The following is a 21,063-nucleotide window of genomic DNA, read 5'->3' as shown; positions in this document are numbered from 1 at the left end:
CCGATTCTAAGATTCTATGATTAGTTATTAATGGCACACTGAAAATCAGGACCAGTTATGGTTTTCCTGTTGCGAAACTCACAATGCAATACTGCAGAACACTTACCACTCCTTTAAATCAAAAAAAAGAAAAAAAAAAAAGAAAAAAAAAAGTGCTTAACTCAAGAAAGCTCACTGTGGGTTGTCACCTGGATTCCACACACTTGTGCTACTACAGTGCTAGTTTCAAATGGGCTGCACTGTTCGGAAAGAGGGTGTAAAGCCTCCTTTGGGTACTAAGGGGAGAGATGCAGCAGTAGTGTACAGATCTGCAAACACTGGGTGGTGCTGTTGGCATTTTGCAGTGCTGTTCTAGGCCTTTTGTAGTGCTCCTGTGTCCCCTAGGGAACTTCGGGATCCGCTTGTAGAGTTTAATTTATACAGGTCCCAGTTTGGGAGATTTTCACACCTGTTGCGTTGTTGCTAGTTTAATATACAATGTCTGTTTCCAGGATAAAATTGATAATACCATCAGCTTTTGATATCTTGAATAAAAGAATGATTTTGTTCCAAGGAAAGTTTCGTACGTCTTGCAATGGTGATGAATAAAACTGTCCAAAGACTTAGAAACTATTGTTTCTATAAGGGAGGCTAGTGTGAATATTTGAAGTCATACCTTAAGAGCTCCTAAACAATATCTAAACATACTCTTTACGCACACATGCATACTACAAAAGGTATAGTATATAAATCTGTATTTTCATGAGTGCATGAATTAAAAGAAGGCCAAGTACTAACTTGTATCTAAATGTCAGACTTCTTTAATATGTCCATATGCTGATATAAATTCTTAGCTGACCAGCCACTTGAGTCTGCCCGTCCTAATACTAGAAGACTCAAAATCCACTCCAGTGCCCAGCACTCTGGAAGCAAGCAACAGACTACAACCTACTGCTGCGATTGCTAGACCAGGTGGCAACCAGGTAAGACTTTGGTGCTGGGAAGGGGAATGGTGAATCTGGCATTGCTTTGTTTGAGGAGTGCAGCTCTTTTACTCCCTGAAGAGAAATATGCTTTTGCAGAGCAGAGTGCACGTTACAAAGAGAACCAGATCCAGTTCTCTTCCACAGAGACAAATTGTTGACGAACAGATGTTAAACCCTGCAGCATGCGACACCTACCTGGAACGATGACTGACACATTTTGTCTCTTAAGCTTCAGATTTATGATTGTTTTCTTCTAGTTTTTTATTTTCTTCTATATTTCCAAGATCTTTGTCTACATGTTTTGATGCTGTCCTATAATGAAAAGTTAAGGTTATTTTTTGTACATCTACAGCGTTTTTTTCTATATTCACATTAACGACAGTGTCTCTTCCCCTCTAAGTAGAACAGAAAATTGTTACAGTTCTCTTCTGAGCAGAGCAATAGGCTTGCATATGTCTGTGAATAGACCAAAAGCACCATTTTCCCCACCGGAGTTAGTACTGCAAGAGGTATTGCAGCAGGCCTGTGTATATGTATCTGTCCTACTGAAGAATTTGAAATTATTCTGACCTAGCTTGTAGTGAACATTTAGCAAGGTTAAACCAGTTGTGCAGATCCATGCTTCCTGACAAATTAATTGTGTAGCTTGTTTCAATAAACAAGAGTTTGCTTTAAGGCGTACTAAAATGTAGAAGTGTGGCTAAGATATCTTTATCAAGATAGCAATATCTTGTGTGTACTCGTAGTAATTGACTTTCAGAGCCCATGCCAAACAGAAGCTGTTTTAACTGTGAAGAAATTAATGAAAATTCAGGCAACACTGAAAAAAAACACTCCGTCTTCTAGATCTGTTCTACTATTACTGACAATCTTTGCGCAAAGAAAATATTGTGTAAATGTCTGAGGGGTAGAAAAGTAGTATGCCTCATTCAAACTAGCAGGTTGTCTTTAATACGAATAGTGGAGATGAATTAATGAGTTAAGTGCTTAGTTTAGCTTAGCACAATAAAACCAATAAGCTGTTCCTTTAATGTGTGAGAAGACTCACTGTCTGCCAAGGTGAAAGATTCCTGCAATGCGGTGATAACATTTTAACGGCCACAATTTTAAAAATGTAAATGGGCAGATATGTTTGAGTGGGACAGACTAAATCCCTTGTGTCAAAGCAGCTTATCCTATACGCATTTTCTCGATGGATAATTTTTCCCCCTACAGAAACAGTAGCGTCTGCTGTGACAGATGATTAATGCATATGCTCACCCTTGCTTCAGGGTAAAGGGCCGCAGTGACACTGACTTGCAAAATACAATGAAGACACAGGTTAGCAGGATCGTGTGACATGTCATGCTGACACCATGCAGGTATGTACCTTACAAAACCACAGATTTGAATTTGTGCTAGTGGAGTGTTTCTGTGTGCATCCTCCATCTGAGCAAAGGCCACTAAGCAGTGTTTAAAAGCACTGTGGGCCCTGAGTCGAACCTAACCTTGAAAAGTAATCTTGAGAGTGTACAGTTTAGTCCTCAGAACAGCAGCTTCTGAGCGGGTGCAACCGCATCTCATTCTCAACGGGGCTGGGGGTGCGGCTGCAGTGCCGGCTCTCCAGGAGGGCAGCAGCGGATGACGGGGCGAGTGACGACAACGCAGCCTGCTGGGCCTGACGGCCCACGGATTATACTGAGCAAGACCACTCTAGTTTTAGAGTAGGTTACTTCCTAAGTGGTTCGATGGTTTAATGCATCAGTGTTGCAGATGACTCTCCCTACTGTTTCAAGACTGCCTCTGTTATGTTTGGGTAGCTGATAAGAAGGCCTCTGGCAGAACCAATTCTGCTGAAAATCTAGTTACTACAAAGATCCAAGCTTCTGCTTATCACTGATAAAAGTAATTTTAAAAATACTGTGATTAAGTCACAAAGTAACTTGTCCTATGGTGGTAAATTTCTGTTGTGCAGTAACTTTCTACTTTCTTCTGATATCGCAAAACCTGAAAGTCTGAATCTGCACAGAAGGAAGGGATGTAAGAGACAACAAAGAAAATACAGTGCTTTGGTGGAGACTGAGTTTCTTCTGTGATCTTAATAACCTTTTATTAAGCTCTTTAATTCCTAGTTAAAAAAAAAACTTTAAAAATTTAAAAACCAAATGTGTTTGCTTTAGGTAGTGCACAGAATTTGGCTTGTCATTTGAATGACAAGTCTCTTCTATAAACAAGCCTTACAAAATTGAAAACTGCAGGGAAAGAGATGATATGCTCAAAGGATCTGGACTCAGGAAATTCGCTGAGTTGCAATAAGCTAGAGGTTAGAAAGCTGTATCTCTTGTGCCTGCCCTATTCTTACACTGCCTTATGTATCCACTTATGTCTGCTCCTGGAGAGGAGAGCGGGCTAGACAGACTACTGGTATGGCTCAGTATGACCCTCTTACTTTATTACCTCCTATATCAGGAGTTTTACAGTGCCCAAAGTAAACTGAATCTTATGATGTGAGCTGATATTTAATAGCTGAAGGAATTGTAACTAGCATTACTGTTTTTTGATAAGTTAAAATTATTCAATGATTAAAAATGGGAGGTCCTGTAATCATATCAAGTTTTATTTTTAAACTATTCTAGTTCTGCCTTCAACAAAACTGGTATTCCCCTCATTAAGTATCATCATCTATATTTTCCTTTTATCTGAAATGGATAAAAAACGGAGATTTAAAAGGCAACGCTCGGACTCAGAAGGAGACAGAATATCCAGAATGCTTCTGGAGGCTGGTATATACTACTCGTGTGAAATGAGCACAACAGAAGCTCTGCATGTCCACAAAGAAGATGGCTGTAGCTCCTCGGTACATGAGACTGAGGTGCAAGAGTTTAATTCTGCTGGTTTGGCGATCCTGCTGACCTTTTTTATTTTTAATTTTGTTCCCCCATTAGTGATACCTAGGCAGACTCACCACCTCAGCCCAAGAAACACTCCTGCCCTTTTTTTGTCCTAGCTAAAAGTGGCATTATTAAGAGACTGACAAGTTCTCTGCACTGAGGGTCGCAGAAGTGTGAGCCACAGGCAGTGCTGTGCCAGCAACAGAGGCACAGGCAACCTTGGCGTAGCACCAGTCCTCGAGCTCAGTAGATGTGGCCTGAGTTTGTAACCCAGGAACGGCTCAAAACATTGTTTCTGTCACTTTTTCAGGTGACTTCAAGGCACTGAGCAAAAGGTCCTTAACCAGCTTAACCTGTGACAGCGGTCCCTCCTTACTATTTTAGATAGTGCTCCCACTACTGTAGACTGGCTGCATTTGCAACTCGAGAGACTTCCTGATGGTATCTGCTCAGTTGGGCTATTCAGTCTGAATATGCTTACTTGCATATTCCAGAGGATTTTCTGAAAAGGGCAGAACCACCTCGTTTGGCTGAGTTAGCTCACACCCGTTAAAATTACTTATACTTCCGCAAATAAAGCTCACACCTTAGTATGCTTTGGCCATAGTTTTCTGAAGAGTGAGAATTTAGTTATATTCATATAGGTTTATTTATTTTGTCTCTCACTGTTCTTAATTCATTTGTAAAATGCATTCTGAGCTCTTGCTATAATTATGACTGACACTTTACCTTTATCTATGCTTGCTCTTCAAGGGGGAGGGGGAACCCTATTTCCAGGGAATCATAATCAAAATCTTTAGTAAGTAGTACTAAAATGAAATTTTTATTTTCCTTTGGGGAGTGTGTACATATGTGTGTGTGTTGAGGGGCAGTTATTTTCAGGCATTTTACATATTGTTCAAAATGTTACTCTTTTTTGCCTGCCTTAGATTAAATACAGACTGCAGATAGTTTACTCACAAATTATCTTTGCGGTTTAATTCCTGATGATTTTTTTTTTAATCTCAGGGATCTAGGTCTCACTCTCAATTCTATTTACAGAAGAAAATCTGTAGTGCTCTTTGTTCTTGTTACAGGAGCTTGTAATAATGACAAGTAAGAAAATACTCTTATGTATAGTTCTGGGAGCTGAAGTAAGAGCCAAGAATTTCATTAATGCTTGCATTACTTTTGAAAGGCATGTTAGGCACTCACCTAAACTATTTTTACAGCTTTTATTGGAGTCTTATACATCCAAACCTGGATTATTTTCAAACTCTTTCCATTTCTCCCATCTTGACTTCCCCCTCTTCCAATTATTTTCAAATCATCAGCAGAAAAAGGGCATCGAGATTAGAAAAATATTCGAGTGATCAAGGACTAACTGCTTTTTAATTAAATCTGTGCCATTTTTATACAAGATTTGTGGCACTGACCAACACTTCCAGAGATGTCTGTAACTTAGTCTTCTCTCTACATGGCAATTGCATGAGAAACAATGCAAGTACTGAGTCTTGTATAAAATGCACAGCAAGTTTCCTACATACTTCACCTGCCACATTTGGTTTTACATGCTAATTTCCTATAAAGTATCAGAAAAGTGTAATTGCTATGCTTCAAGTGTCTAGTTTCAGCTACAGCAAAATTAACAATTAACATTCTTGGTTACTGGGACATAGGAAGAATTTTAACAGTATGATGTGCTCTGAGCATGAACAATCTTAAGACTGCTGTTGCTACAACTTCAATTTTCCAGCTGAATTTTCCTTCACTCCTTTAAAATCAGCTTAACCTTGATCCAGCGTCCTCCAAACCCAACCTGTAAAAACATGACAAACGTCCCACACCAAATGCAAAACTCTCTTACATGTCTAGAGAAAGAGCTATAGGGCCTGAGATGCATCATTTTCTTTCTAAACCTTTAATTTTTTCAGCAGTCTCAACTGTTGCTGGCAAAGTGAAAACTTTGTAAATAAAGGATGTACTGAAGATGAGTGTACCAGAATCACTCAGCTGAAGTATGACATAGAAACTTTAGTAAGAACCCGCAATGCTAAATTATAAACTGTTTAGTGCAAATTATTAACTTAAACTATCCTTGTGGGAACAGGAGAAATGCTCCGTCTTTTGCCTTCTGCTCAGATGAAGGAGAAACAGCATGCTGGGAGAGGTAGCTTCAACTCCTTATTCAAGAGAGGGCTGGCTGCAGCATGTGGAATACAGATGAGTCCCTGATTTACAGGATAATACTCGCAGTGAAAAGAATGTGGCAATAATCAGCTTTTGCATCAAGTGGAGCTGAGGCAGTGAGTAACTATGCAAGTGATTTATTGTGAATATATTCCAAGGGTACAAGTATAATTCCTACTTAGTGCAGATGACAAGACAATAGGAGATTATACAAACCACAACACCAATAATGAAAAAAAAATAATGTGTTTCTTGCCTCGGCAGACTTGGAAAGTTGTGTGCTGCTGCCTTCTCAGACTTCCCTTTGGCGTCACTTTGGGGATAGAGATTAGGTGAGTTACTGCTCAAGGGTAAGTTAAAAAAATAACTACTACCTCTTGGCCTGTGTGGAGATGGAGGGCTGTGATTAGACACAGGTGGTGTCTAAAGGTATAAGATGCTTTTTGCAAGGACAACTTTTATTTTGAGGCTATAATTTGTGCTGAAAACTTTGTCGGAATAGGTACTGCCACACTGCTTGTTCTTGCAAGTATGGCATACAGGAAGTAGGGAGGATGGCAGAGCAACTCAAATATATGCTGAGAACAGGAGACTGTCAGCCATGATGCATCAATTAAGCGTTTTAGAGGCCGGCCACAGTGTATCAAATATGAAGTCTATTATTTAACTATAAAAGATTTTTATTTTGTTCCCAGTGAACCTGTGTAAGCAATCCTAGCCCTGATTTCTATTGCAAGCTTGTAGAAAAGAATTTGAGCATGAGGAAAGGAAGTGTTGTCCATTTCAGAACATGCTGTATACTCTCTTTGAATCTGAAAAAACTTTCTTAAATCACAAGCTCCTCTCAAGAAGTTTCTAAGTCTCTTGTCAGCTCTCCCACCAATACATGAAAAGATACTTAACCTTCTCTGCTCTGCTTTTACCTTAAACACTTCGGGGGGGGGGGGGGGGAGAAAAACACTTAGTTTCATGATTCCTTTCTCATATTCAAAAAGGAGAGACAAAAAATGATTCTGGACATTGTTACTCTCATAATAAAGTGTGGGAGAGGAATTCAACATTATTATTACTTTTCAATTTCTACCAAAAGAATCATATGCTTTGCATAAAATAACTTTTTTCTTCCATGTATGATATGGTTCTGTACTTGGTTATTTATAGGAAATCTTAATTCGGAAAACTTCCAAAATTTACTAAGTTGTAGCTAGAGTAACATTTTTACACAATATCCAAAAATGAGCATTCTCTAGTAGAAACAGAGAATTCCTTGTTGTACTTTCACATCCATGAAACATTTGTTGCTAGTAAAATTCCGATGGTATATTTTAGATACAGTTTCATCACAAATTTTAACTAAAAAAAAAATCACAAGAAAAGGCATCACATGAAGTTTAACATTGCTTGTATAGGTGTACTAACTTGTGTATGTTATGCGTAACTGCCTTACTCCTCCTTTCAAGAGATAGCTCTAAGGAACCCTTAGAGAGCAAGCCTGTCTGAAGTTCTTGCTGGGGGCAAACACATGGGGATAAGGCCAAAAGGCATATAGTGATAGCCACTTTTAATAGGATGGAGAGATATGGTTTCAGTCTGAGATCATCCAGTTTATTTTCTGAAGTGAGCATGTGTGATAATAAATTTGAAAGCAAGTAGGTCTCACTGGTAAATCCCATACTATGCTGAGGACAGCAAAAACATACTGATTTGGATGGCGACTTTTTAGTTTTTCAGCATCATAAGCTTTACCATTACCAATTTTACCTCAAAGATCTCAAAACATATATGAACAATTGAATTAAGCATCTCTCTCCTCCCTGAGATAGTTTATGCTTATTCTGTCATTTATTCCGTTTTTAAAATGTATGAACTACCAAACTTGTAAGTGAAGAGAGTCTCTGCTATCACTGAAACCACACAGAGGTGCTGCCGCACAGTTAAGTAGAAGATACAATATTTATATGCAAGAATTGGCACAATTGGTTGTCAGGAAACAAAACCTCATTATATGTGACCGGACAGGAAAAGAGATAGGAAAAGTCTGGGAGTCCCACCTCTGAGAGATGCGTCACATTAAAAAGCAGGACATGCCACACAGAGGTAGCAAGTTTCTTTCCTATATTCAATTAATTGATGGGAACAACTTTTCCCCAGTCAGACTATTGGAATGCTGCAGGAAGTAAAAGTAAATATAGGTTTCCATTTATGATTATTTTATAAAATTTTCCATAAAATCTTACTTTGATTTCTTCACATAGAGCCAGTAGACAACACCTGCAACCAGAGCAGCCAAGAGAAGACCGACTACAATTCCCACTATTAGCTTTGCTTGGTCATTAACCTTTTCTCTATTGTCATCTGAAGAAGAAAAGTTAATGAGGAGAGCTATAATAAAGTAAAGCATCACACAATTTCTACGGAATTATCTTCAAAAAAACAAGACAGGAAGTCATAAAGTCAAAAAAAGTATAAGCATGGTTCTTAAAAATATTTAAAGCTTCACATAAGTCACATTCTTAACCAATCATGGCATTAGCTATTTCAAATCAAGTTCAGCTGTTGAGGCACTGTGTATGTAAATCGTTCAGTGACTCTTCACATGTCTTGAACTAAGGCAATCAAAAAGAAGGATTAGGGAGATGGAAAGGCATACATACCATTTCTATCCTCTGGCTCATCATATTCTGGAATACTTACTGAAATGAAAAAATGTTAAAATGAAGTTAAAAACAAAAGATGTGTTGATACCATAAAGTCACCTTCTTTTCATATGCTGCAGTATTTACCAAAATAGCTGTCTATTTACAGCAGTGATAGAAATACTGAAACTTAATGCAATATTTGCCAAAAAAACCCCAAGCTAATTAATCTTATCTTTAAGCAAGAATCTGTAATATATCACATTGAAGAATCTTATTCAAAAACTTTAATATTAATCTCATAAATACTTCTGACTCACATTACCCTTTCACAAACAGTAGCTTCTGACTACCTTTCATCATTGAATACAGTCATTTAATTAAAATCCATCATGGCTCAATTTCTGTTCTGAATCAAGTCATACCAGTGGTGATAAACTGGAAATTGGGGGACTACAAGATGATGATCATTTAGTAAGAAATGAAAAGCAATTTTTTATAAATAATACATCTAGCTACAGTCAAGAAGACTAAATCTCTTCATCCAGTCCAGACCAATAGAGTCTATGTCCTACTAGTCCAGGCTGGTTTTCTAATTGCTTGACTTTATAAACAGAAAGATTGAACACCTTAATACCATCAGTATTATGCAGACCTACGCGTCACATCATTGGTATTTCTTATTTGAAACTACAACTTTAAGGAAACAGTCTTTAAAAGACACTCACCAGCAGAGACATTCAGGGAGGTTACAGTCCTTTCTAATTGATTTTCTGCAATGCAAGTTAAAGTTACATTCTCTTCAGGTGCAATTACGATTTTACTGGAAAATCTTCCATTAACATATTCTGTCTCCTCTGTCTGAAAAGGTTAAAAAAATTATTATTATTGAAAATGCAAAGAACAACAAATGCACTACGTGTACTACACACTCAAAATGTTTGGAAGAAATTTGCTATCAACTAATATTTTTCTTTTTAAAATGATAAAGAGAATAACTTAATTTTAAAATATCAAGTAAACGAAAATACTGCATGCAGCACTAAACTAAAAGCACAGTTGAATAAATCTGATTTTATTAAATGGTGACATGAGTATTTACAAGGAAATACTTTGTTCAAGATATCCAGTTATATCTGCATTTTGTATACTGTCTACTGCACAACCATTGATAAAGACGCATTCTTTAAAGGAAGTTAAGCACATTCTGTATTTACTTTTGTTTCTCTGGACTCTTTTTTAAATATTCTAAGTGATAAAATTCTTCTTGAAAGATCCAGAAGTAAGCTTCTAAATAGTCACTTCTCTCAATCTCACTATTTTTCATTTATGCCCTTATAATGAGAATAAACACTGTAAATTTTCCACTTTCTGGCATTCAGAATCCTCAGTTGTTTCTATTTTAAGTATTGTTTTGCCAAGCTATATGTATCCAGTAGGACCTGCAGTATCTGTGCTGTAGTAGTAACATGGAGCTGATCCTTAAATTTGCTGTACATCGTTCTTAGATTAATACAATCTCCAGAAAAAATACTGTCAATTATTTATATAACTTCAAGACAGTTCCTGCCCCATAGCTGCAATGAATGGACAAATTTTGACCTTGCATACTTGCTCATTACAGGCATATGTAATTTTCATAGGACTAAAGCAAAACCTTATGGAATTAATGAAATCTACAGAAGGACTGTGCATTGCACTTTCAGCCTCTGATTGCTTGTATAGATGCCTAATTTATTTCTCCTGTTAAGGCAAAATGTGGCAGTGCTTCATATGTGATTTGGTAATCAATATGAATTTTCATACTGATGTAAGACTGCTTATTTTCCAGGTATTTTTCCTGCTGCATACGGGCATTCCTTTTTGCTCACCAAGGATGACTGCATTACAGTTTTCTTACCAATGAAAACAACGGGTATAACCATAGAAAAACAATTACAAAAATCAGGATGAAAATTGCAAGGTCTGGAGTGACTATATTGACCATATTTTCTGACTTGTACTTACCACAGTCCATAGCATTTCCCCCCAGTCAATGCCTACATCAAGTACCTGTTTTCTAAAATAAGTTGTATAGTTCCATCATTATTTGTAAGTCTTTATGCAATGGCAAAATCACCACATCAGCCAGATAAAATGGATAAAATACTCTCATTTTATATGTACATTTAATTTCCACTTTTTTCTTTTCCCTGCAGCTTCAGCTTGTAGCCAATGGATCTTCTGTGCCTTTACCTGCTACATTCGAAAGTCCTTTATCATCAGAAATCGTCCATGTAGGTACAATGATCACAACCTTATCTTAGGTAAATGAAATAAATTGAGTTTTGTTAATCTCACTACCTGGAAAATTTTCCTTGACTTTAAGTCACCCCTCCTATGCACCTATCTTTTTGTGAATAGGTTAACAGGAAAGATACTTGCTTTATTTATGATGCTTCCACTACCAGTAACTGTCCATTGTACTGATGGTTTGGGGAAACCTTCCACATGGCAGACAATTGTTTTAGACATTTTATTTGTGTTGGTTTTCTTTGTCATTTTGATTTGAGGTTTTCCTAAAAGAACAATATTATAGTTAACCATTTTGTTAATGTAACACCAAAGAGGACAATTAATAATCACAGACTATGCCGCTCCCTACCTTCTACAATAAGTTTAAGAGTCTTGCTTTTCTTTAAACCTTCAACCTCCTGTAGAGTAGTTTCACAGATGTAGTTTCCAGCATCTTGATACTGAAGACTTGAAAATGATGGACTTGTTTGCATTCTGATATTGTCCTGATAAAGCAAGGAGTTAGTCTCTACGAATTTTAACTCAGAACACACTATCTCTATGTTTAAAGTATGATGAGTTTCAACAGAATTCTTCATGTGCTTTGCTGGATTAGACCCTTAATGCTAAAGTGTTGCCCCATTAATAATTACATTTCAGTAGCTGACAGCAATATCACAGCATGAAAAGTAGAAATTATTGAAGGTTTATTTAAGCCATAACCCTTCTTCTGGAACAACTTCATTTTCAGAAAAAGGGAGCATAGAGGGATCAATTGTTTGTTCTGGGCCTCTCTCGTAAAATGGCCAAAAATACTAGTGGTACAAGCTGTGATAGAAAAAGAATCCAACTCTCCCCTAGGATCCAGGCTTATGAGATCAACATATGCTACTAAATAATTACTAGACATCATTTCTTTTGGTTTCTCTCAATGAAGATTTGATTTAAACAGTCTATGATAAGCAATCTTCTTCATCAGCCAGCTGCCAACAGCCAATCTCTCAGCCTGCCTTGTCCTTTTATCACGTTTACTGGAAGCAGGACAAAAAGAGTATGTGTCTGAGAGAGTGATTAATAAGCCCAAGTTTCTCCAGCGGGGCCACCCTTCTAAGTGGAAACTGATTCTCAACGGGCTTTTATAGACCATTTAAAAAACCTAGATCTTTGTGTTATAGTAGACACCCAAGATCATTTCTCTGCATTTGAAAGATCGATGCAAAAATTACAGTAACTAATTTTCAGTCATCAACTTGAGTCAGTATCTCTTTAGCAAAACACTCATTTCAACACATCGTTTAAATCAAGTCCAATGAAAATGGCTTCCTCTCTTCTAAAACACTGAAGTAACAGCAGTAATCTGAAGAGATGAATACTTAAAGTATTACTGACCTTTTTCCAAAACACAGTTGCATTTCTGCTAGAAGAAATTGTGCAGGACACAGGTAGGGCCTCTCCGATCTGTTTTGTGACTTCTCCGCTAGGAGTAAGCTGCAAATCCAAATCTAAGACAGGAAGAACATTTATCAAAAGGCTAATCTCAGAATGCTGTCTCATTTCAAAGGCTTACCAAGGAAGAAAATGTGACTAATTGCACTCATTAAATTCACAATTTCGGTTTTTTTCCAATAAAATCTAGATCAATTTTAGAAATAAGGAAGAAGAGAGAGATTATTCTAAAATAAGCTTTTAGAACATTTATGGTTTTGGTGCAATTACATGCTAAAAAGTAAAAGAGAAACTTCGCTATCACTAGACAAATGGATACATTTTGTCCACTTTGTACTACTGAAAGAATGATACAAGAGGTACAGGAAGCTGCAGGAGCTCTTCAGATAGCACTATGTGCTTCTTGAAAGGAGAAGCACAGATTGCTCTGAGTGTAGGTTGTTAAGAGCCAGGAATGTAGTTTCAGGGGAGGACTCATGCAGGTTGGGCCAGATTAATTCAAATGGTTACTTATAAAAGTGTGAAGAAGAGGGTGAGAGGACAAAAGGTGAAGTTTTGGAATCTGATAAAGCAATTTCATTTTTTTCCCGGGCATATGGAGAAGCTTTTGAGGAGCATGAGGGTGGATAAGACATGCTACTGACTGAATGGGCAAGCAGACTAAAATATATGGTTGGGAGGCCACACATAAAGCCACTTGCTTCCTTTCTTCTCATTCCTAACCTTAAAAAACAGTTTTTGTTCATTACTGCTGTGCAACTCAGAGTCCAAGTTTTGCCTGACCTATTTTGGCTCCAGGGAAATTGCAAGGAGTCAGTGATAGCTGTGGTAGGCACTAGGCAGGGTGAGAAACAATAATGGAAAGGTCAGGAAACATTGTTTTAGATCTTCCTAGTATATGAATTTGGCTAGCTAGTGCTTGCTTTTTCACAAAAATCCTACACTGCAAGAAGAGCAGAGTTTGCCAAGTTAAATGTCTATTTTGCTTCCCTTCGCACAATACCTTGGATTGAAAGCCAAGTTGCCTGGTTAACTTACTATCACAGACACAGACACACACAGAAATAATAACGGAAGTGGCAAGCATAATTTCATCAGGAGTGCAGTACTTGCTGGAAAGGGACTGCAAAATATTCTTCTAGCTTTTTTAAGCAGAGCTACAAAAAGCCTGAGGCAAAACCATGATTGGTAAAGGAAAGGGAAAACAGTGGGTTTTCCTTAAAAAAAAAAAAAAAAAAAAAAAAAAAAAAAAAAAAAAAAAAAAAAAAAAAGGCAAACTTACTCAACTGCTGGCTTCATTCAGTGGTTGCCCTGGGAACTCTATTATAATCGAAAGCAGGATTTCAGGGAGAAACTAGGGTCCATTCTCTACTATTAGTCTGCATTAATACCTATGTTAAAAGTCCAATGCCTAGTCTCAGAGGGTCACAAAAACTGTATCATCACCTATGGACTAGTAAAGTAAAGATCTTATCAAAGAGAGAAAAACCATTTTTCCCCCCCTGCATTTTAAGAGGATGTCTTGTCCCTCCCCCCCCCCCCCGCCTCCCCAAACTAAAAACAGCAAACCCAATCAAACCCACAATACTCCAGACTACCACTGCTTCCACAAGAAGAAAAATGACTCAACGAGTGAATATTTCCGTATATTTTATCAGATGCCTCACAGGATGTTTTTCTTTCTGCTCTGTAACTCTTGAGTAAATATCTTGAGTAAATACTATCATGGTAGAGGTAGTACGTACTACCTTTTTCTTCTGTGGTGGAAGAAAAAGCTAAGAATTGTTTTCTTGGGGTGACTCTTCTTCAACATCTGCTTAAACCTTTATTTCTTTGAAGCAGGATAACACCTCAAACCCAAGAGATCACAGATCATTCAAGAGGGATTCCTGTCACAACATCACAGGAAGCAGGAACTCATTAAATTTTTGGCCTTCATCTCAGGCAAGACTGACATTCAGCCCAGAGCAATCCTTTAATCCAGTCTTCTTTCTAGGTAACGTGCCTGTGTCCCCTTCCTTTTGGTGGTAGAACTGAGACTGGAGTCCCTCTTGCACAGTGCTGTAGGTTATTACAGAAGTTCAGGCAAATTTATAATATGCAAGACTAACTGCATAGCTCAGAGCAGAATTTGTAAGGTGATTTATGAGGCAAGTATAGAATTAAGCTTCTGTTTAGCATTGGATTCCCTCTAGGAATTCTCCATAGAGCAATTTGATTTGGATTAATATTCTGCCAGTTTATCTATCTGTAGGTCCACAAAGAAATGTGATATAGATACTTTTACTTCGCAACTTATATGCTTCATTAATAAGTAATCTGTGCGGGTACAGAAGTATGAGGGGAAAATACTTCTTGCATACAGAAGACTCAAAATTCATCTTCTTAGTCGTTTAAAGAAAAACTTGGTTGCAAGACCTTTCCATACGTTTCTGGTTTTGGCTTTGAAACTTTCTTCGTAAACAAACTTCTCATTAGGCACCATCTTCAATATCTGCCAGCTCTTAACGTGGTCTCTCTTGAAGGCTTACATTGATTTCAGTGCTCTCCTTGCATACCAAGTAGCATGGGGAAGAGGCAAAGAGTGTATGTATTACCACATCACATGTGAGAGGTATGGAATTAATGTAGGAAAGGCTAGAACAAGCATTTCTAATGTTCGGGTTTATAAGCTGTATTGCAGGTGTAGGTCTGTCTCCCAGCCTTTAAAGATGTCTCAAATGGGATACTGTGCTACAACTGGGAAAACTATGCACAGAATTTGCATGTAATCTGAGCACCCCAAGTATAGCATCAGCTAGCCATAAACTTCTCCTAATCTACTAAGAATAGAAAAATTTTCCACACATCATTCAAAAGATGATTTCTCTTGTTTTTTCAATACATCTATAACACAAAAAAAAGACTAGCAGAAATATCATGCAGTCTGGGCCCCTCACTCCACAGATCCCACTTCTTCTCTGAGGAGGTGAGAACCAAGGCTGTTCAGTTTGTCACTTAACTTCTGTGAGTAAGGAAGAGATTCTTCCTTATCCCTCCTCGCAAAGACTTCCTGCACGAATACAGTATTTCCCTAACTATGATGGCTAACTCAGATTCTTAATGTTGATGTTCAGCTTTCTGTGGATCTCATAATACATATTCCACTTGGAAAAAAAAAAAAAACAGTATCCTTGGTATTGAGGTTGGAATATTTTGCTATAGAAGTATTTAAGGGCTATAAAGTGCTAATGCATTTTAACACCAGTAAAAACCTTTCCCTAGCTAGCCACTGAAAGGAACTAGCATATCTATCTACATTGCTCAGTAAAACCTGTTTGGGAACAAGTGCTATAGTTGAAAATGTAATAAAAACTGCTATAAATGAATTCATAGATAGAAACAAGAATTACTATATTGCTTGTTTTTCAAGAAAATAAAAAATCTGAAGTGCCTCACTCAGAGGTGAGGAAATAAAAAGCCCTGAGCTCAGAATGAAAGCTTTTTCAGTGTAACACCGTAGACAGGAATACTCATCCATATGTGAAAAAGTAAGCAATAAAGCAAAAAAGGGGGAAAAAGTAGGATTTAACAGGAGTTGGTAAGCATTATTTCAAGAAAAAGAACAGCAAGAAGGCATAAGAACTGTGAAGATCTAACACCAAAAATAATTAAGTATATTAAAAGCAGGAAGTACTCAAAATTATTGGGTTATGCTGGAAAATTGATGTGAAAGAAAGCAGTAAAAAGAGGGAAGAGGCTATTATAAAGCAGTTCTGGATTTTCTGACTTCTTCAGAAAAGCCCTCCTTACAACAAGACATGTTGCAGAACTGTTTTAGACTACCACAAGGCAAAACACCAGAGTAGCTTTAAGATAGATTCTGTCACACAGCTGCAAAGGTATGGGCATTCAGGAATCACAGAAGTATTCCAGGCCACTGTAGCTCACTTAAGAAAAGGTTTTACTGAGGATGGAGGTGTTTAAGGAAAAAAAGACTGGAGTAAGGTGGCAGGGCGCTAGCTGGTATCTATGCATTCTGAGTAGCTGCACTAACTGCCACCACTGGAAAGACCTCTACCAAGAAAATACAAGCTTCTCTCATACCGTAAAACTCTTTTGACATGCACATAAAGTAGCAGGGAAATGAAGACTGGCTTGTTATAAATAACCTGGATTTGAGGAAATCACTCTTTAGAGTAACTATTTGTGGAAGTCCAAGAAGTCATGCAACCCACTTTAAGTAAAATTTAAGTAAAGGGTTGTTTTTTATACCACAGCAAAAATACTGACAAGGTCTCTATACCCAGCAAAACACACCATGCTGTGAAGACACCTAAGCTACCTTCGCCTTTGGGCAGATAGCTGCAGCAGTACAGAGCTCTCTCCAGATCTAACATACCCTGATCCTTGGCTGAGGGACTGGGCAGCAAAACAGCAGATGACCTTATTAAATGTAAAATCTTCATTAAATAAAATAATGTCATTATTCATATACAGGTACATTCTATCTACGTTGTATCATCTCAGGAAAAAAACAAACATACAAACACTTACAGCAGAAAAGTATAGAATAATAAAAACATGCCACTAAAGAAATCAAAATTCTATTGGGCTATGAATCAACTGTACCTTGGAATACTGTGTTCAATTACAGATAGCCATTCTTAAAATATATAGCTAATTATAAGACCAAAGTTGGTTTAAAGACAGTCAGATTTCAGCATGAAAACAGACTGAAAGAAGTTGTGTCAGTTTAGTTTACAGTGGGGACTAAGTATCAGCAGGTGCAGTAGAAGTATACGCAATAATGTCTGGTAGATTAAGACAAGCAGACAGTAAATGAAATTGAAAGATTACATAATCAGGTCAAACTATTTTGAAAATAAAACAGTAAAGTAATGCCTACATTTTCATGTAGTACTTTTGTGAAATTTTGATGTCAGAGTGTACAGGAATCAAAAGGGCTATATAGGTACACGAAGGAAACCAGACACTCAGAACTGCACCAAAGATTGAGAATCTCCTGTAATCTCAGGAATTTACACGCAGCTTAAGAAGTTACTGCATGCAGTTTATGTACATGTACTGAATGGAAACTAGTGCACTACCTGGCACTCCTGCCAAGGCTGCAATAAGCATTACTCGGCCAAGGACAAAAACGACATTAAAATCTGATGGCTCTTATTCATGTGGAAGGCACCTCAGAATAGAGCCATCCCATCAACTATCAACAACGGATTTCCTCCACTACCTGAGCTGGCTCTTACAAAGCTGAATTTTGAGATTTCCTGTGCAAGTAGGTAGACTGTGAACTTGAAAGACTCTGACATCATAGTGAAGAGGAAAAATTCCTCTAGACTTTCGTTATTTTTGTCTACAGCTGTGTACTTTTCTATGTGAAGTTTCTTTTTTATGTAAAGTACAACTACTATAGGAACATTTAAACATGTCCCTCTCAATTTGTAAACTATTAATTAAAGGTATTCATGCTACTGGAAGACTAGAGACCATCAGTGCTCCCAGGGAAAACTGTCACAATTGGGTTGAGTCTAATTTCACAGCCTGTGATATGATTTCAAAGTTTAAAAGAGTTTCTGTTCTTTTTTTCTCTCACATAAAGGGAAGATTAAAAGCAATCAGTTATGGAGTGGGAGTATCCAGCTGAAGGAACTTTACCAAGCTCTGCAGTCCTATGATTCTGGGAAAGGCTAAAGAAGAAACTTCAATTATGTGAATGTAATAAATTCCTAAGTCTCTTCTCTGAATTCCTTATATGCTGATTTCATTGAGATAAGATGAAAGGATATTAGACTAATGTGAATTCAACTCTGAAGAAAGACCTTGAGTGATACCACTGCAGGACAACTCGTGTGTTTCAGTATGTTCGAAGACAGAGTTGGAGCAGAATTGTTTGCTATGTGTGTTCACATGTCTGATACTTATAAAACATCAGAATTTGCACTATGCATCACAATGCAACAGTACCATATGTTATATACAAAGGTTTCATAAAGGGAATCTGTATCTAAGTCAGTGAAGAAAGTTTTAAACAGCAACACATTAGAATAAAAAAAAAAAAAAAAAAAAAAGAAAAGAAAGGAGAAAGAGGGGAAAAAAGACCTGAAAGAAGCCATGACACCTCTTCTGTAGGTTAACTGGACCCATGAGTAAAGCAGAGAGAGATCAACCCAGAAGCTACAAGACAGGTTTGTATCCTAACTAGGACTGCAAAATGCAATGACTTACAGTGTACAGTGATGGTAGTTGAGTCCATCATGCTTCTGTCTATCAGAGAGCATTTGTATTCTCCTGTTGCATTTCGTCTCACATCCACCATTACATAAGTATCTGAGCTTCTTATGCCTTCTGTTTCTCCCTGTGCATAGGAAACAAAATGTTTATTTTGCATACAAGCCTGCTTAAAAAAAATCCTCACCAAAAATAAATGTTTTTATTTTAAGGATCCTGAAATGCTATAAATACAAATAGATTTAGCATATAAAATATATAGATTTAACATCACTGAAATATACAATCACCTACTCAAAAATACTAAGGTTTATTTTCTGCTTGACTGCATAGTTTTAAAAACCACTCCGACAATCAAAAACTTGCTCTTTTAATTGAATGGCCAAGCTTATTTTAAGAAGATACTAAAATACAGAATCTACAAGTTTAACAGGAAGAAGATGAGAAGCAAACAGAAGCCTGAAACAGTCTACTTATATGGGTGTTATTTAGAAACACAATTTCTTTGCTATGGTGGTTTCTCTTCTCTATCTAAAATGATAGGTTTCATTCAGGAAAAATCATGAAGTTAAATCTACTGCATCGTATATTTTTAAATAGCCTAAGTTAGCCTTGTTCAAGCCACATCAGGATAGGAACCTTTTAGAGTATATCACTGCCTTACATACAGTTGTCTACAGAAACTGGTGTTTTGAACAAGCCAAAGTGTTACTTTTCAGCTGTTCAGTTCCCACTTGATTACAACCAGCTGACAGACCAGCTTTTGAAACAACTGTAGAATGAAACTGAACCCAAAAAGAAATTTACCATGCCTGTCATAATACCCACCTGTCTTGCAAAGAAATCAGCAATTCCAGCTCCCTTTGAGTGAAAGAATTAATTTCAAGTAGCAGACAAGACAAATTGAGATGTTCCCACACTGAGATGTTCAGTGTGACCATGGAGCAAGGACAGATACAATGCACTTCTAAACATACAATGAATGCTTAGGGTGACTAATTTAAAGGATAGTTGATTGGAAGCCTCAGTTCTGCGCTCACTGAACCTAAATGGCCATTCTGAGGTAAGACGACTTCAACTTCTACTCTCCCTTGCTACTCTCCAACAGTTCAAAGATGCCAGGAGTCCAAAATAGGTGAGGCTATGTTCAAAGAGCTACACGTTGTTTTAGGAATACTTGGAAGTCTGACGCCTCTTTTGCTATCTCTTAAGATCAGCTCTGCACATTATTGCAATAGGAACAAAAATGGATATAAACTAGGAGAGAGAGAAGCAGGACATGGGAAGAAAGTAGGAATCTTAGAAATATAAAGCCACATCTGTGTGTAGGTTGCAGCAATCCTAAGAAGATTAATGAATTTTTTAATTTTCTTCTTCTTTATTCTCATCTTATGTATTTGGCAGATTCGTTGTACACTTGGCTCCTGAGCTGAAATACTAGTTCTTGTCCACGGTGACATGCCACAAAACAACTTAAATAAATAAATAAAAATTGCAAAAAATTCATCTGTGCTGGATCTTTGTTAACGACAACAGATGAGATGACTTCATTTAAGGTGCTAAACCTCTTTTCTCAAAACCACTTTTTACTCAAAATATATGATGATGAGAAGTGAAGACTAACAATTTTAGTTAGCCTAGCCCCCCTGAAAATTTCAGGGCTGGGGTGCAGGAGGAGGGTTTTTTTAAAGAATACTTTGTTAACTCAGTTGAGGCATTCTGCAAGAGTTTGATGTAAAGGCCAACAGCTATCTTCCATCTTCGTCACATCAAATTTCTTCCTTCCTTTGTTAAAAAAATCACGTATATGATGACATTCAGCAATATCTGCAGGAAGGAATGATACAGCCTATTTCATTAAGCAGTAATGGTGAAGCAGAACTTACTGGAATGTAGAACAGGAACTCCTGTGGAGGAGGGTTACCATTCCCTAAGCACTTGAGAGTGATGTTATCACCTTCTTTAATGGTACTACCTTGTGATAGCACTTGAATAGTCACCTTCTCTGTTGGATCTGTGAAAATAACATGCACATTTAATAGTGTTTGCAAAAAAATTTACAGTAACATGCATACAGTATTCGTGCCCAAAGAGTACACAATTTTATCATGAGGCAGGCGATGGTATGCCAAAGTGTAGATATTTTATAGAAGAACTTAAGTTAATCATGCTTTCCAAATGTATCTCAATCAAAAAACTGCAAAGAAGCGTTATTATACAGAAATTCATTTTTCTTCACCAAAGGACCTATAACTGAAACAGGAATGACGACAAATATTTCATGTGTTTACAAGGAAAAAACCCTGATCAGTAGGGACAATTTCACAGTGTGATTTCATTACGAAGGATTAACTTGTCCTCTGTGAAGCTTGCCATTTAGATGGCTGCAACAATCAGAAAAACAACGGAAGCTCTCAGCACCTTTCACTAACATTAGATAGTAGTATTCTTGCATTAAAAAGAAATAAATAT

General features: G+C 37.3%; 1 protein-coding gene across 1 annotated transcript in view; it reads right to left on the bottom strand.

Annotated features, from left to right (window-relative positions):
- ALCAM (activated leukocyte cell adhesion molecule) overlaps positions 1-21,063 on the bottom strand; it is a 126,919-nt gene that overhangs the window by 3,354 nt on the left and 102,502 nt on the right. The window contains exons 7-15 of the mRNA XM_062596601.1: positions 20,478-20,605; positions 18,589-18,718; positions 12,304-12,416; positions 11,285-11,420; positions 11,065-11,198; positions 9,369-9,501; positions 8,659-8,697; positions 8,242-8,359; positions 1,161-1,277 (exon numbers count right to left, since the gene is read on the bottom strand). Of these exons, the coding sequence (XP_062452585.1) occupies positions 1,190-1,277; positions 8,242-8,359; positions 8,659-8,697; positions 9,369-9,501; positions 11,065-11,198; positions 11,285-11,420; positions 12,304-12,416; positions 18,589-18,718; positions 20,478-20,605 (1,019 nt within the window). The 3' untranslated portion in view covers positions 1,161-1,189. The remainder of the gene's footprint in view (positions 1-1,160; positions 1,278-8,241; positions 8,360-8,658; positions 8,698-9,368; positions 9,502-11,064; positions 11,199-11,284; positions 11,421-12,303; positions 12,417-18,588; positions 18,719-20,477; positions 20,606-21,063) is intronic.

Source organism: Rhea pennata, chromosome 1, assembly GCF_028389875.1.
Source record: "Rhea pennata isolate bPtePen1 chromosome 1, bPtePen1.pri, whole genome shotgun sequence".
NCBI classification, from domain to species: Eukaryota; Metazoa; Chordata; class Aves; order Rheiformes; family Rheidae; genus Rhea; species Rhea pennata.
The sequence above is the reverse complement of the archived record's forward strand: the minus strand, read 5'-3'. Positions and strand labels throughout refer to the sequence as shown.